The sequence below is a fragment of the Pistacia vera genome, unplaced genomic scaffold, assembly GCF_008641045.1.
Source record: "Pistacia vera cultivar Batoury unplaced genomic scaffold, PisVer_v2 Contig550, whole genome shotgun sequence".
NCBI lineage: Eukaryota > Viridiplantae > Streptophyta > Magnoliopsida > Sapindales > Anacardiaceae > Pistacia > Pistacia vera.
Window position 1 is genome coordinate 659500 of NW_022196391.1, and position 16908 is coordinate 676407.

Genomic DNA, 16908 nt, shown 5'->3' on the forward strand with positions numbered 1-16908 from the left:
TTGAGCTCGACAAAAGTTGGTAGCCCGAAATGTAGAATCCCTCTCTGCCAAGTACTAATCTGCCTAGATACGAGCTGCTTTAGCCCCTACACTCATGGTTGCAAGGTCCTGCTTTAGCTTGGCATTCTCCTCCTTCAGCTCGTGGTGAAAGTCAGTAGCCCGAAGTGTAGAATCCCTCTCTGCCAAGTACTGATCTGCCTGGATGCGAGCCGCTTTAGCCTCTACATCCATGGCCGCGAAGTCTTGCTTTAGCTTGGCATTCTCCTCTTTCAGCTTGTGGAGTTTGCCAACATAGTCCATATCGATCTTCTATTGGGCCACAATAAGGGCGAGTAGGGACTGCATGGGAAAAAAGACAAAAGTTAGTTTCCTTTTCTCAAAATCATAAAAAGCTAAGAAAGTTCTCGAAGAAAGCTTACCGTTTTACCTGATTGTGCAATTGGAGCGCAGTAGCCACTAGGTTGGTAGGTCAGGAAGCCATAAACTCCTAGAAGGTCGTGGTAAGCTAGCATTCCAGTAGGGAGTACATTACCGGCTGCAAGTGCTTCGGCAATTGCCCTAGGGAATCCAACACGAACGGGTTTGGTCCTGAGGGGGTAGGTACATCCTCGACCTGTTGCTTGCCCGCTCTCTTTTGGGCCGCCATGGTCGCTCACACTCCCTTGCGTGAGCTCCCGGGGGCCGCCAAAGTGCTAAGGGGCCTATTGGGGGCACTCCCAAGCAGGTGACAGGGTAGGGTTGAGTTCTTTCCAACAGCACCCCAAAGCCCTCTAGCTTTGACTCCGTTTCCTCCTCGGCGGTCAGTTGCTTCATCTTCTTGGTCTTATGGCCTATGACTTTTTGTTTCGTGGCATGAGCAGCCATAGGCTGATGAGCTTCTTTGCGTAGCTCCGTGGGTGGTTGTCTTTCGGCACCAATCTGTATCCCTCATGTGGGGATGGCATCGGAGGTCAATTCAGCTAGCTTAGTCATGTTGACCTGGGGGAATACAAACCCCCCAACCTTTGTCGATGGCTTCAAAACCCTTGGTGGCATGGTCACTACACGCTATGAAAATGTGTTAAAAAAAGGGTCATCTTTGGTACAAGGCTAAAAGTTCTTCTGGATGCGAAAATACTTACGGGCTGGAGCTTCCAAAGATGCCTCGGGGTTAAAAAATCCGTACTTTCACAGGTTGGCAGTGGTTACGAGCAGTCTTGCGTCGCGACTCTGATTGAGTAAACAACCAAATGCCTCGATACGGCTGAAATCTGCTAGAGCCAACAACTTGGTTGTCTTGTTCTCTGCGAAAAAGAAAAATTCCGTTAGTCTTAACTACCAAAAGAGATTTAAAGAAAATGATAGTCAGTTTGGAAAATAAAAGAAAAAAACCTACTTGGCTCCCTAAATTTACAAACGCCATCATACTCAAAGAAGAAATATTTAGTGTCATAAGCCTCAACGTTATTGGGGTAACCAAATATCCCTCCCTCAATTGTAGATTGCTTCGAGAGGTAGAAGGAATTATTGTCCTTGCTTTTCTTTAAGTAGTAAGCCCATGTGAGTTCCAATGTTCACCGAACTCGTGTTCGTGGCATGCGATATACATAGTAATCGCTATCATATACGCATTGGGTGTCAGTTAGAATGGCGCAACCTCGAAGTGGTCGAGGATTGATCTAATAAAAGGGTGAAAAGGTATCGTCACATTGCATTTGAAGATTGCTTCTGAGATTGCAGCCATTCCCTTTGCAAGGTTCTAAGCAGTGTGCGACCTATGCTGGTAGATGTTTATGTTGATTGCAAACTGCTCTACCACGTTTTGAATCTCATCTGTAGTGGCTGCTAATAGCACCGCCTATGCGAGACCCACGGAGGTGCTCGGGGACTGCAGCTTGTTCCTGCAGTTGCTCTCATCTCCAAAGCATCCACTGCTCTAAAAGTCTGAAAAGGTGCGACATATATAGGTGACCTAGTCTCGATACATAGTGTTTCGTACGATGACTTGAAAGAGTAAGAAAAACCCTAATTTTCCTCCGTTAGCCTCTAAAAACCCTAAACGTCCTTGAGAATGAGTTCTCAAAGATATGTGCCCTAGTTTTTCGATTCTTAAGAGCGTTCCTTTTTGAACACTACCCAAGAATGTGCATCATATAAAGTTTACCAGGCGTTCAAACCCACCATTGCTGTGAAAGAACTGAATTTTAACAGGAATGAAAAGAAAAAAGGGAAGAATTTTCCTTACCTCTTGGTTGCTGGGGATGAACGTTCTGTTGTAACGGCGAGTGCACATCAACTGGAAGAAGGATGAACTGGTTTTTTGAGTGCTAAAACTCTATTTTTTTCTCTGAAGATTTGAGTTCCATGAAAATCATGAAGTGGGCTTAGGGTTTTATAGGGAAGAAGGCGACATTTGGTTTCCTTTGCAAGCGACGTTTGGGCGAGATGCGTTCCTAGCCGTTGGATGCGATCACGTGTCGCTAATCCTTGTGAAGAGTAACCTTCACGCTTCGTGAAAATCAATCAACGTTTTCCTTTGTTGGAGACACCAAACGTCGGCTTGGTTATCTTCACCGCATTAAATGCGCCCTCATCCGCATTTATTGTTTTAAAAGAGAATGTCGTTTCAACATGGCTTACATTTAATACTCATGGCTGATATTTATTGTGCAAGACACGTCTATCAGATAAATCTTACTTTATTGACTAGGCCAACTGTCAAGCACAATGGATAACATCTAAAGAGGTCGTTCGAATGAAACACTCTTCTCTATGTATTGAGCTCGAAGCGAAGTGAATTTCGATTTTCGGCGAAAATATTCTAAGTGTTTTCAGGTTGCGAGCAATGGGCAAAGATTGAAGCACGTTGGTATAGCACTGAGCAAGATCCGACCCTAGGTTGCTGAACCTTTAGGGGACAATCATCTCAGGTCGCTTGTGCAGTTTGCCATGTCCCACATCATGACCTCCACTTAGTTTGATGGTCGACTAAAATCGTGAACTTCGTGTTATTTCAGCCATTCTCCACTTGCAGTTCAAGCAAGCGATCCTCGGGATGAGTCAAATCATGAAGTTCTTAAAGTTCAAGCCTTGAACCTTAAAAACTGGGGGGCTTCTGTTAAGCCTAAAAAATCAAGGTTGACGTAGGCTTATGTCAGCAAGGACCAATTATAGTTTAGGAAGGCATTATGTTGTCCAAGCACTGCCACGTCATCTAAGGACAAAAGGAGTAAGGCTGTCATTAACTTGGCAAGTAAAGACCTAGCTAGTAAGTGGCTAGGAGTCACCCACTTGCCCAAGCCTTGGGCAATTTAAGGACATCTTCCATGCAGCCAGCCAATGGGAAGTAGGGTAGGAACTATATGATATTTGCCCGCTAGCAGACCTGTAATCATTACCCAGAAACCTCTTACTATAAATAGAGAGCTCCCCTCTCATTATTCTGATAACAAAAAACACTCACTCTCCCTCTCTGTATTTCTATTTCTCTGATCGGTACTTGTGACTTGATTGTAATCTTTTATTTATAAAAAAGATAGTGGACGTAGGATTTACTTTGAGCATCCGAACCACTTTAAAAATCATCTCTCATTTATTTATTTCATTTTCCCATTCACGTGCAATTTCTAAGTTCGCTTAATACTTTGCACGTGCGAATAGTTGGTGTCCAAAATCAAGCATCAACAATTTTCATTTTGTTTCTTGCCATTTCTTGCCGACTCAAGTCCACGCGCACAATCAGAAGCAAGCATGCCATTTGAAAGGAAAGAATACTAACTCTGACCACAAAGATGTTATATCAATATAGGTGTCGTCCAATTTCCAACCTTTGTGGAGATATGAACTGTTATATCAATATAGGTGTCGTCCAATTTCCAACCTTTGTGGAGATATGAACTAACTCTCTCTCTCTCTCTCTCTCTCTCTCTCTCTCTCTCTCTCTCTCTCTCTCTCTCTCTCTCTCTNATGGAAGTAAATTGAGAAGCGTACATTTGATCGAGCTGTTTGTTAACTTCGTCGACCTCTTCCAGATCCGTGAGTAACTGACGCACGGTGGCGCCATAAGTTAAGGTAAAAAGCTCAGCATTCTACACAACGAATTTCAAAGAACGAACAATTCAATTCAACAAACCCAATTTCACAAATAAAAATTTTAGAGATTACACAGTAATTAAATCAAACGGTTACCACGCGTTCCATGTTGGCGAAGATAGCATCACCGGATCGAGGACCAACAGGCGCCATGTTAAGATCTAAACTGAAAACAAGAATTTTCCTTCAATTTGTTTAATGTTTTGTTTTTCAACTTTAAAAATAAATATTAAAATAAAGAGAACAAGTGAAGCTAAACAGAGGAAGTTACTTGCTTTCTTCTCTTCCTCTTATTTAGGTCGTTTTGATTGAATTCAACGGACTGAACTGATTCGCTTGCTCGTTTTCAATTAAATTCCTATCAATTTTAAAGTATTTTACTATTTCTTTCATTTATTTTATTTTCATTTACTCAGTTTAAATTCATTGTTTATTTTACTTCTTAATATATATATATAATTTGAATGATCGAGTGATTCGATAGAGATTCTTAGGTATATTATTTCAAAAGCTCTGAGTTCGAGTCTTACATCGATTGCTAAAAGGTTTCCATTTGACCTTTTACACAGACCGAATAGTTTCAAAATTTCGAAGATTAGTTTGAGATGTGTATAGGTTGGTTTAGACACACCTGATTATCAAACCAAAAAAAGAAAGAAAGAAAGTAAGTTCGAATCTCTCTTTAACTGCAATTAAAATTAACCACTGAAACTTTTACTCGGCCGATAGTACCAAGATCTTAGGGATTGATTTGAGATGTGTGTAAACTAACTCAGATACCCTCGATCATCGAAGAAAAAAAATATATAGAATTCTTTATTCACAAAATAAAGTAAAGGTCTATATATAATAATAAATCACAAATTTATTAAGTCCCCTAATGTTGTTTTATACGAATTAAACTTATATTTAATAATTTAAGATAAAATCTTAATAAATAATAAAAACGGGTTGAACAAACAAAGAGCTTTCATCCAATTTGAAAGGCACTACAAATTCTAACTTCAAGAGCCTCTAAATCCAGAATATCAAATCCATCATCAACATTGTTGAAGGCTAAAACATGTCATCAAGCTATAAACATACAAGTTTCTTCTGAATCAATCAAAATTTACATAGCTCATAGATACATGAATAGAACAAGAAAAATACTGAATCTCTTAGTGAAACTTCAGGAAGAAAACAGTCTGGAAAATAAGTAACCGTGACACCCCTGCACTGTATCAAGTAAAGGAGCCGTTTGGCAAGCTTCCTCCACAGGACGGTCTTTCCATTTCTTCAACATAGCTTCGGCAACAAAACCAATCTGATGCTGCAGTACGGCTGCACCAAGTGGTCCAACTAGATTCAATCTTGTAGCGGCGGAAATAGCATCCCTTGTTGTGACAAACATGTAAGCTTTCTGAGAAATTTCACTTTGCAACCCAAGAAGCCCACAAATAATCCCAAAAACAGGAGCATGGTGGGAAGTGAAAGTGCCAGAGCACAAAGAGATTTCCCTCATGCTTTTGAGAGATGGGATTTCTGTAAAAACAGCAGCAGCTACTCTCATAAGAGCCGACCCTTGTGCAATTGATGCCTTTCGACTTACTTCATTAGTTAAAGTTGCATCCAACATTCTGTCAAGTTTATGCCAGGTTTCTAAAGTCGGACTAACAGTTGCAGAGTACACAAAAGGAAGTAGTAAGCTCCCAGTATTCTCCAACACATGTATCACATGAGTTCGAAGATCATCAGGAGATGAAATAATGCGGGCTTGAACGGCAGCCTCAATACCAAATGAATGAGCAAACCCTCCTGTGGGGAGAATGGAATCAAGGAGTTGCCATTCACTCCAGTGTAAGTCAAATTCAGCAGATCTTGGTCTTTTGCTCCCACAGCTTATTTTCATCTGATCATCCTCCATAGGAGCATGAAGATCCTATGGCAATGATAAATAACGAGCAGATACAAGTAATGAGCAAATCAACATTCTGCAAAAAATGTTACCATAAAATCGTCAACCAAAACAAAGGGGTAATAATTACATATCTACAATTCATAAACAACTAGATGTAGAGTAACTATAGTTTGAATTAACACCTTCTCTCTGAAGGGCTGACGGATGATTAAAAATGTTTCTGAATCATTCAGATTGGAAGTTAATAAACTTCAGACCTTAGAATCCACAACAAAGCGATATCACCATTCATTACAAAGATACATATCACATAACATACCACAAATTGAATATATGAATACCGTAACGCAAAATTTCTTCTTTATTAAGGTTTAATCTAATTCAATCTCGAGAAAACTAGCAATAGACCTTAAATTTTGAATGTTATACAAAAATGCAAAGTGCTTATCAACTTACCTAATGAAATTCAATTGAGTTGTATTTCTGTTTTTTGTAAGTATTCAATGGGTACAATTGTTTGTTATTTTCTAGCTTCATTTTATTTTTAAAGAAAAAAAATCATGCATTTGGGAGATGAGGTTTTTGGCCTTGGTTTTACAATCAAAACATCAGAAACACACATGATCATCTCAATTACATACAAAATTATTCACCACAACCAATAAAGCCTTGAAATTTATTCAACAACAAAACTGCTAACCAGCTCAAAACAATTAATTTCATCTCATATCAAACATTAAAAAAAATCAAAATTTAAATAATTACAGTAATCCAAACACAGCCCATAATTTTTTATCTCTTCTCCACTTCCACATGCAAGGCTTCTCAATAATTGCATTAAGAAACAACAAAGCTGAACAATAGAACAAACTTCTCTGATATCTCAAAAGCCAAATCCACGTAAACAAGTTGCAGCTTAATTAACTTTTGAACACAATATTACCTTTTTGCTACTTCCACATCAATTTGGTGGCGTTGGGATTGGTAGGCAGAAGTGAGGATGCATCAATAAGTTGTTGGGGTTTCGTACATCAGTAGTTGAGGAGTCGATTTGTGGTGGCGCCGTCGTTGATGGTGGACACGTGTGTTTCGTTTACTGAGATTTTGGACGTGCGAGGCGAACTACCAGAGGTACTGTGGTGGCCAAATTAGGTTGATTCTGCGGCTTTCTTCTCGACGAATCCGACTGGACTCTTGCTGTCGCCAGCGGTAACAGTGTGGAGTAGGCGAAATGGATTTGTGACTTGGTATAACAGAGAGACGTTGTCAGCAATGTTAAATGACTGAACGCATGTTAAGGTCAGGTCAAGGATATACTTGCTATTTTTTGAAAGATCTGTCCTTGATAGAAAAACACAGGACCAAACTATTCTGAATATTCAGAAGTTATGTCGTATTGGACGTTTGATATGTAGGGCAAAATGGTAACTGGATTCAGCCCAGCCAGAGTAGGAGGGTTTTTGTAGAGTGAAGGCCGGTGGATCAAATGGTGATGATCGATTGAATATTCGTCACTAAAATTAACTGAAAATCATATAAAAACAGGAAACCTTAACTTTGCAATGACCGAAAATCAACAAGAAATCAAAGAATAATACTTTGGGTACTAACGGATTTTACTAATCAGTTTACTAACCTTTGTTAAAATCACACATAGTACCCGTACTATGCGTATGGTACCCGTACTGTGCTTTAAGTTAGTACAGTGGTTAATAAAATCCGTTAGTACCCATAACATTACTCAAAATCAAATGCTGTACTAAGAAAGGTTTTGTAGAAAGGAGATCGAAGGTTCAAATGGTGGTGACAGAAAAAAATTTCTCAAATGGAATTGACTTTGGAAAGCAGTAGAATATTAACTTTGGGTGGGAAAGTGAACTTTTGAAACTTTTTGGTTGAAACTTATGGCAAACCTTGGGTGGGAAAAAGTGGTTTACTCTTTTTTTATTTTTGGTAAGAAAGATTTGTGACAAGTTTTAAAAAAATTAAAAGTTTTGTTATTAATTTCAGATCATCCAAATTTCTATGTATTTTAATTAAGGGATCTAGCACGTTACAAATTGTTTGGATTTAATTGATGATGGAAAATGAAAAACAACAGAGAATGCGAAGACATGGTGTACATTTTCGGGTCATCAAACAGCATCTCCAGATAAATCATTGGTACAAAGCAATCTGTATGAAAATTAACCAAATAATAAAACATTTCACTTTCTCAAATTACATCAAAGAATGTGGAAGCATGTACTTCAAGTTACATGGTGTACATTACAATTGTCATTCGGCATGGCAAGAACTCAGGTTTGCTTGATCAAAAAAGGATGAGCAATCAAAGAGAATCTAGGTTTTCTAAATTGGACCTCAAATAGGTAACAGGAATAGGAGCAGCAGATCCGAGAAGGGTCGGACAAGTATACGGAAGGAAAGCATATATCATATTTGTACAATGTAGTCTGCTGAGCTGCTAAGCGCCCTTGTGGTTAACCCAGGGCTTGATCACGGCAACCACTATGATTGCAACAATGATGAGAAGAATGATAATGGCAATGCACATCCACTTCCTGGAACTCTTCTGTAACTTCTTTGCCTTTTGGAGTGCAGTGTTTCCTGATTGCACATGATCTACTGCACTGGACACCTAAAAACAGGGAAGACGGACATGAAACCGGGAAATTAATACCACCCCCAAGATATATATTTATATATATCCAATGTTAAAAGTTTTCAACACTAATTTATTCCGATGCAGATATTCTGATATGAATAGGTGCGTTTGGTTTATTATTTTGGATAAGATTTTGGGAATAATATTGAGTAGTTGAATAAGGGAGTATTACAAGGTAAAATTTAAAAATTTATGAAAAAGCCCCTAGGTTTGCTAATTTAATTAAATACCTTAATATATAAAATAACAAAAACACCCCCACCACCTACAATGCCAGATTCTGACCACTACCACCGAAATCTGGCTGAAAAATCGTGTTACGACACAGACCGGTCGAATCTATGTCGTACCGTGTCGTTATGACCTTTTCTGGCCAGATCCACCACAAATCTGGCCCAAAAAGGTCAGATTTACAGCCTATTGTGGCCGCAACGGCCGGAAAGGACCAAAACGACGGCCATGGCCGTCGTTTTCGGTCAACGACAGCCATTTCTTTGGTCGTCGTTCACGGCCAGATCTGTGATGGATCTAGCCGGAAAAGGCCAGATCGGTGAACTTCCAATCATTTCTGGTCGACAGGTAGGCCGTTGTACAGATTCCGACTACCACCAACGGTGGTTGTCGGAATCTGGTAAGTGTGGGTCGCGGAGGTGTTTTTGATAATTTTTAAACTTTTTTTTCAGGGTGTATTTGATGAAATTAATAACCTTATGGGGTCTAAAAGTAATTAAAAAAATAGAATAATATTTATGGAATAATGTGCCAAACATTATTTGGAGAATAGGGTTAAGAATATGGATAAAAATAATAAGCCAAACATAACCAATATTATTATATTTTCCATTGTCAATGTGTGCTCATGCAGAGATTTTTCTGATGTGGACATTATTATATTTTTTCATTGTCAATGTGTACTCGTGCAGAGATTTTTCTGCTATGGACGTTATTATGTTTTTCATTGTCAATGTGTACTCATGCAGAGATTTTGTATCAAGCACGATTATTTCTCCATTTTTTAAGGAGACAAGGAGAGTAGTTAAATTTACCTGAGATTCTATGTTGTCAAGCATGTCTCCCTGTGCATCCACCAATACCGCCATATCCAGAAAGATCTGCATAAGACAAGTGATTTAAATATAGAATCAAAATATATTCTTTCTTTCAGCCGTTCGGATTTCAAAGTCATTGATGGCAGACCATGCCTCTTTTGAGACTGTTTGGCTGCTCTCATCCATCAGGCTGGGCCAATCAAATTACGTGAATAGAAAGCTATCAGGCTGGACTAAGTGAAATTGTTAGGACTGTATCGGTTTCCACTGGAAATGTGGCAACACTACCCAACATTTGCCTACTCCTACTGCACAACCCAGATATTCCTAAATGCCGAGTTTGTGCGCAACACTTGAAAGTTCAATGGGAAAAGCACACTACCTTTACTACCATTTAAACCACTAAAGGAGCATTTGGATCATATAATGTTTTATTATAGAGATATATTATATTAACAGAAAGAAAGATCACCTTGAAGATTACTGAGAATGTTTATAAAATGTGTTTAATTGGTTCGAATAAATTAGTGAATAATATATTTGGTTGGAAGGATAAATGGATTGGTATATTATATATATTACTAAATTGCCTTTATTTTTAAATATTAATACAATAGCATTTTTTATTATTATTTCTTGAGTTACTTTTAACCCCCTACATTTGAAAATTTGCTAACACACCTCAGCCATTAAAACTTTAATTTGTAGCAAAATCACCCCCACCTACCCCAAGCCACTGCTAGCAGCCAGACATCACAGCCCGCTACCGTCGGCAATCAACGAAATTGCGCATGACTGGCCGTATATGGCTGACCGTACACCAGTAAAGCCGAAAATAGTCATGGATCATAAATCCATGTTCGAAAAACGGCTAGATCTATGGCCATTTCACAGCCACATCTTTGGCCATGAAATAGCCATAGAAATGCCAGATCTGGCTGTTTTCAGCCTTAGATCTGTGATCCATGACTGGGAAAGGCCTTATCGGCACACGAACGGCCAGATCCCGTCGATCGTGCACCATTACGACGACTGGTGCCGGCAGTGGTGAGTCACGCCGATAGTGGTCTTGGGAGGCTGGGGGGTATTTTGTTAACTTCTAAATTTTTTTGTGGTTGAGGTGTTTTAGCTAATTTCTCAAATGTAAGGGGACTAGGTAATTGTTATTTGGTAGACATTTAAGGACAATTGTATCCGAAATGGTTTTTAATTAAGGGCAAAATGGAAAAAAAAATCATATTACTCTAATAATGTTTTAATAACACCCTCTTGCAAGGTAATCGGATTACCCCCCACATTACCAACAGTAATCACTATTTGCAATAAAAGATTACCGTAATATTTTATTACTTGCATACCAAACACAGGAATCTTGCAAAATAAATGAATATTACCTTATTTACCCCCGATCCAAACGGCCCCTAAAGGATAACTTCTAATTGCTATTGGCAAAATAGTCCCAAAGGTTTAATTTAATTTTCTTGATAAACAAAATTCACATCAATGCAATAAATTAATGACATACCTGTTGTAACTCAAGAAGCTTCCTTTCCAAATCCCTAACAGCATCATGGCGCTCTTGAATTTCTGCCAGGGTGTCCATTATCTGCAAATAAACCATATATCGATTAATTTAATATCCATGAATACTCTCCAAGAAGTACCCAAAATATATCATTCCCATCCGCCGATCCACCCCAATCTCCAACCAACAAAAAACGGTTTGACAAAAGGAAGAAAAAACGCTTTTGACAAAAAGTATGGTATGTCGAAATAAAGAAAGACAAACCTGGCCCCGCCCTTGTTCCTGGATTGCCTTCTGGAATATTTGTTCACTGTCTCCAGTCTCAATCAATTTGTCAATTGTCTGTACATTGTTCAATAGTGAGATATGAGCTTACAAGAAGCCAGATTACTTAGAATTCTGGGAAGTAATTTTACCTCTTCATCCGCAGTTGCGCCAGTTACTGAACCATTCAAATCAGGAAACACAAACAATTAGCTGCATAGTGGAAGGCCAGAGCATTGTATTCAGATATTATAACCATTAATAATAACAGGTGCTGGGTTCAAACCTGTATAAACACGCCTCTCAACAACCTCTCGGTACTCTTGATGGATGGTTTCCCTTAGAACCTGCAAAAAAAAAAAAATATTAAGGAACTGTATTGAAAAGATTCAAAACATCATAAAGAGTTTATACCAAACTTCTTTTAAAAAAATTAAAAAAACAAAGGAATCTTATCCGATTTATTTATATCTGAACTACCTGAAATTCTGCCATTTTATCTTTCAACTTCTTTTTCAACGCTCTACAACAAAAATAAGGTTACCAAGTCAGTCATGGTGAGTCTGACAGCTGAAACTCTATTATGCACAAAAATCAAAAAGTTGCTCAAACCATGTCAATCTCTCACAGAGAGTATCAAATAGAATTTTAAACTTCAGGACTTTACAGATGGTAGCTCTGGTGCATTTCTCTACCAATTGTATGTTCATGTCATTATCCAATAGATTAGATCATTAAAGGACTCAAGAAATTTCAGAGAAGATATTGTTCACATAACAGTGTAGTGGTAAACAGTAAGGAAAGAAGAAAATATAGAGAGGAAATGTAAATTACAGAGTTGTTGCAGTTCTTGATCTATCTACACCAGTTCCTTTTCCACACCCAGGCTTCTGCCTATTGGCTAAATTCTGGAACACATAAAAGAATGGACACATAAGCGATCCAAGAACTACAAATCATAGAACAAAAGCAGCAAGTTTTCTTACCTCTCTATCCAGTTCTTCAATCTTCGACTTTAGAAAACGAGCAATCTTTCCAACTTCATCAACATCTTTCTCCATTCGCTTCTTGATTGCTAATGACGAGAACAGGATCCATCATTATAATTTATCAAGTTAAAAAAAACTGCAACTAATCATTAAGTTGATGAATAGAAGAAAATAAAAAATTAACGAAACTTGACCATAATGGATCTAAAAGCATGCACAGAAGAAACTATTCAAATTTTGTGGACAATGTGGAAATTTGAGTGGTTTCCCACCCCCACACAGAAACACGTCTGTATGAATGTGCATAAACAGGACTCCACAAATGTAAATATATGTCATCAGTGGCTAACAGAAAGCAGCTTGTGGCTCACAGATATCTCATTGAAGGTCTTCTTGTTCTTTGTTATTTGAAATCTGCATGGTTTTATCACCTACTATAAACTTCAAACTACTGTTGCTCTTACTGAATTCTTGAGCATTGCAAAATACAACCTGGGGCTTGGTTTGAACACGTGAAAATATGTATGGGCAATACAGTGAAACTTATTGTATAAAATATTATATTTATAAAGCTTTTTCATGAATAATTTTAACTCCCATCTTCTAAAGCACAGTTGTTTTACTTCATTTACAAAAAGGAAGAAATGGAAGAAAAAGGAATATCTATATAAAAAAATAAATGCACTTGAAGATCAAAAAGAACTGCATGAGATTACTGATTACCTTTCATGGCAGGAGCCTTGGTCACAGACTTTGACTCCTCATGTGCATCCTGAATTGATGATGTGCAGGAAAATGATAATAAAGCACACATTAGAAAAAGCAGGTCAATAAATACATTGAAGATCTAGCTCTTTCTTGCTTAACACTAATTCAAGTTGAATTTCGACTCATATTTTCTCAACAATACCTTTAATAACTGATGGTGTAAAATAACTAGGGCATAAATCCAGCATAAATACAAATAGGAAGACTATGTTAATGTACATGAAAGACCAGTCCATTTTATTTTCCCCTCTAGGAAGGCTCAGTTCTAACTGCAATAAAGTTCAATTCTGAATGTATTCTTAGATATGTCAACCTTACAGGGTTTCTGCATTTGGAATTTCTAAATTCTTCTGCTCAATCATCTTGTAAAAAACATTTACACTTGATCCTGGTAAACTCCTAACCAGATCTTCTTGCATCCCAAAGTAGCATCTTTAAAAAATAAATAAATAAATAAGATAGAAAATACGCACACCAACAAAAAAAAAATCTAAATGACTCCCTCTAAAGAAATGATTTTGAACATTTTTCCTAACATAAAACACGGATGACTAGACAGTTAAAATGCTGTCAACAAAACTTCCAACCAAATCAACATCACCAGAAAAAGAAAATTTTCTACCTGGAGCTTTTTAAGTAGTTTCTCAAGCTTTGCATATTCTTTATCGATCTCTTGAACCTGCCAAAAATAGGAAAAAAACGATATGATAAGATGTAATATAATATTCTAAGACTCATATTGATTATCCAAACACTTGTATTTAGCCATAATAATTATAATAAAAACAGATGACAATTGACAAGAAAGGACTAAAAAGGCAGAAAAGAATGTAACTACATTGATCTTCCTTCAGCCTTGTACATAAGAAACAAACGAAGTAAGAAGTTGAAATCACCTTTTTAAAGAAACTTTCCAAGCCCAGTTCTCCGGAATTCATTTGTGCCCCTAACTCAATATCTCCCCCTCTGGAACTTTGACTCCGAGGGAGCTCAAAAGAATTCTGCAAAAGTCATTAAGTTATTAGCAGATAAACTCAGCACCAAACTTTAAATTTTAACCATAACAGCACCAGTTCATCTATGAAGCAATGTAGCCAATAACAATAAAAGACAAGCCTCATAAAGCCTCTCAGATGTTCAGTTGCATATGAACTCGAAACTCGACACAGTAAAAACCTTATGAACTATATTAAACTAAAGCCAGGCCAAGTTAAACCAAAAAAGGACCTTTCAAGAAACTCACCACTTGACACTAGGACATAAATAAATAGAAAGCATGACAGTTACGTAATTATGCAGATCCCTATACAATGTAATTACAGTTGACAATTATTAAGTACATTATTCTTTGTTTCAGATCAATTATTAATTTCTTCTCATGCAGTAATTCTTCTAGAGCACACAAATTTAATCATGTCCAATATGACCAAAAGAGCCACAAGATCTCAGAAACTCTATAACAAAATCAGGTTTCAATCAAGTCCACATAACATAAATTCGAATTTTTCTTGTTCTTTTTCTTTTTTTTTTTTTTTAAAGGAAACCAAAAAAGTGTAATCATATTAGTGAAAAATAAGCTCTTTTGATCATCAGAAACAACCTAATCTCCTACCAGATGCAACTCACTATTATGACAATTTGAATCTTAGTCCTTAATTAAACCACGAGTCATTTTATGATACCGACAGTATTGCATTATGAATTCGAGACCGTTATAGAAGGATAAATAGCTAATCCTTTTGCAATGGTCTCCAAACCCATGGTATCCATATCTCAAAGTAGAGTTTTCCTTATATCACACATCAGAAATTCATTCTAAATCACCAAAGTTTGCTACAGCATTTTGTATTTTATGGGTCTCAGAACATCAATAATTCCTAAGAACACCATTCACCAAATAAGCAGAATAATCTTAAACTGAATTCCATGCTACTAATTAATTCAAATTGATCTCCTCGAAAACTTGAAGCTGATCATCCTTGTTATAAACCTTTTTACAACAAAATTTTTATGGTACTTCTTAAACGATGTAGCTTCATTTCATTCCATTTTCTCATCTCTTTCTCAGCAAACAAACAGAAAATTCTAAGCTCCAATATTAAAAGAAATAAATAAAATTCAAAATTACGTAGTCAACAATCTTAATTCTTAATTGTAAATAAAACAAACAGGATTAAACAAAACTAATACAACCATCACAATCAAAACAGAACCAAGACAAAACAAATTCCACGTCCTCACAATCAAACAAAATAAAACCTAAATTAATTTACAACACTTAAAAAAATTAAAAACAAATATGCGAGCTGATAAACTTACTCCTAAGAGGTCGTTCATTGTGGAAGAAGCTTGAAGACGAACCTCGAGAGAATAAATAAATAAATAAACAAACACTTATTCGGTTACAAACCGAAACAATCAGAAATCCAGATCTAAATAAATTGAACAATGTGTTTTAATTTTTAATGAACTTGTAGATTCAAGACCTGGTTTCCACAAACAGAAACAAAATCAGGCCTCTTTTGGGCTTTCGTTTCTTCTCAGATAGAAAGAGAGATTGAAACAGCGAGTTGGGGATTTTCTTGTTGAAACGAGAGATCAGTGGCAGCCTTTTTTTAGCGAAATCGTCTACAACGCGTTTCAGAAAGTCATCAGATTCTCACCCTGCGATATGTTTTGATTTAAACTTTGATCTAATCTCAACCGTTAGGTCGGTCAAGATCCTTTTGTGTAGCATAGAGATGTGATACGTTCGTTGTAGAAGATTATAGTTTCGGTTTCTTAACAGTGTCACTGTTAATGAATTTGTTTTGTTACGAAAGGAATTTTTAAATTATTAATTTCTTGAAATATCAGAAATGACTATTATAACCTTTGAGGCGAGCGAGGGATTGGAAAGATGATTGGTGAGGGTAATGATGGCATTATGTTGGATCTGAATTAATTGATTAATGAAATGGAGAAAGTGAATATCCGAGTTGGAAGCATGACTTAATTAATGATTTGTTTTTTGGAAAATTGGGTTTAAGTGGGCCCTTCTCCACCTAAGTTAAACTGGCAATTTTTGGATCATCGAGTTTGCCAGTTGTCTTTTTTTAGCCTTAAAAAAAACAGATAATAGCCATAATAACAATTTTGTCCCCAAGTTTTAGTATAATTACCGTTTAGTCTTATATAATTTTTGGTAACCTTTTGGTCCCTAACTCCCTACTAGTATTAGTAACTTTTTGATCCGTGAGATTTGCTAATGATATTTTAACCAAACCTTAGGGACAAAATTGTTATTTTTCTGAAATAATATCAACTACTACATCATTATGTTTGGAGTTAAATACATTTTAGTCCTTGAGGTTTGACCTAACGAGGTCTGGTAGAATCTAAAAGTAACCTTAGGTCCTTATTAGTTAATTACTATTGACATGAGTAAATTTGGTTTATAATAAGATGTGACATCCACGTAAAGCTGAGTCAACTCCTACTCCACATTTACTAGTTTTTTATTGGGTGTAATACATATATGCATCCCCATTCTCATCTTGTGAATTCCAACTTTTAGATTATGCCCCGATTGATGAAGTCTCAAAAAATCTTTGGACACTGTGATACAAAACGGTAGTTAATTATACAAGTAATAACAATAGGAAATGTAATGTTGATGAAATAACATATTAATTGAG

At 36.9% G+C, this 16908-nt stretch overlaps 2 protein-coding genes and 1 long non-coding RNA gene across 3 annotated transcripts; all 3 read right to left on the reverse strand.

Annotated features, from left to right (window-relative positions):
• Window positions 1–3964: 3964 nt before the first annotated feature.
• On the reverse strand, window positions 3965–4439 carry LOC116107942. The gene is made up of 3 exons (XR_004124567.1): window positions 4343–4439; window positions 4168–4237; window positions 3965–4067 (listed from the first exon to the last, which is right to left on the reverse strand). It is a non-coding gene; the product is annotated as an uncharacterized LOC116107942 (long non-coding RNA).
• A 590-nt stretch (window positions 4440–5029) lies between these two features.
• On the reverse strand, window positions 5030–6040 carry LOC116107978 (urease accessory protein F-like). Its single transcript, XM_031394265.1, has one exon. The coding sequence runs from the start codon at window positions 5975–5977 to the stop codon at window positions 5243–5245; it is 735 nt and encodes a 244-aa protein (XP_031250125.1). The 5' UTR covers window positions 5978–6040; the 3' UTR covers window positions 5030–5242.
• Window positions 6041–8163: 2123 nt separating this feature from the next.
• On the reverse strand, window positions 8164–15804 carry LOC116107964 (syntaxin-132-like). Its single transcript, XM_031394246.1, has 13 exons — window positions 15551–15804; window positions 14128–14232; window positions 13854–13910; window positions 13187–13235; window positions 12461–12549; window positions 12309–12382; window positions 11955–11997; window positions 11761–11821; window positions 11627–11652; window positions 11475–11552; window positions 11211–11291; window positions 9683–9748; window positions 8164–8609 (listed from the first exon to the last, which is right to left on the reverse strand). The coding sequence occupies exons 1-13, from the start codon at window positions 15566–15568 to the stop codon at window positions 8436–8438; spliced, it is 921 nt and encodes a 306-aa protein (XP_031250106.1). The 5' UTR covers window positions 15569–15804; the 3' UTR covers window positions 8164–8435.
• Between the last annotated feature and the right edge of the window lie 1104 nt (window positions 15805–16908).

Bases quoted from the DNA above. Each gene is read 5' to 3' on its own strand.
- LOC116107964 (XM_031394246.1), bottom strand. The intron at 12,550-13,186 runs GTAATCAGTAAT...TCTCGTCATTAG, and splicing joins CAAGGCTCCTGCCATGAAAG to CAATCAAGAAGCGAATGGAG. The intron at 11,653-11,760 runs GTTTGAACCCAG...TGAATGGTTCAG, and splicing joins TGAGAGGCGTGTTTATACAG to TAACTGGCGCAACTGCGGAT.
- LOC116107978 (XM_031394265.1), bottom strand. From the start codon at position 5,977: ATGGAGGATGATCAGATGAAAATAAGCTGTGGGAGCAAAAGACCAAGA.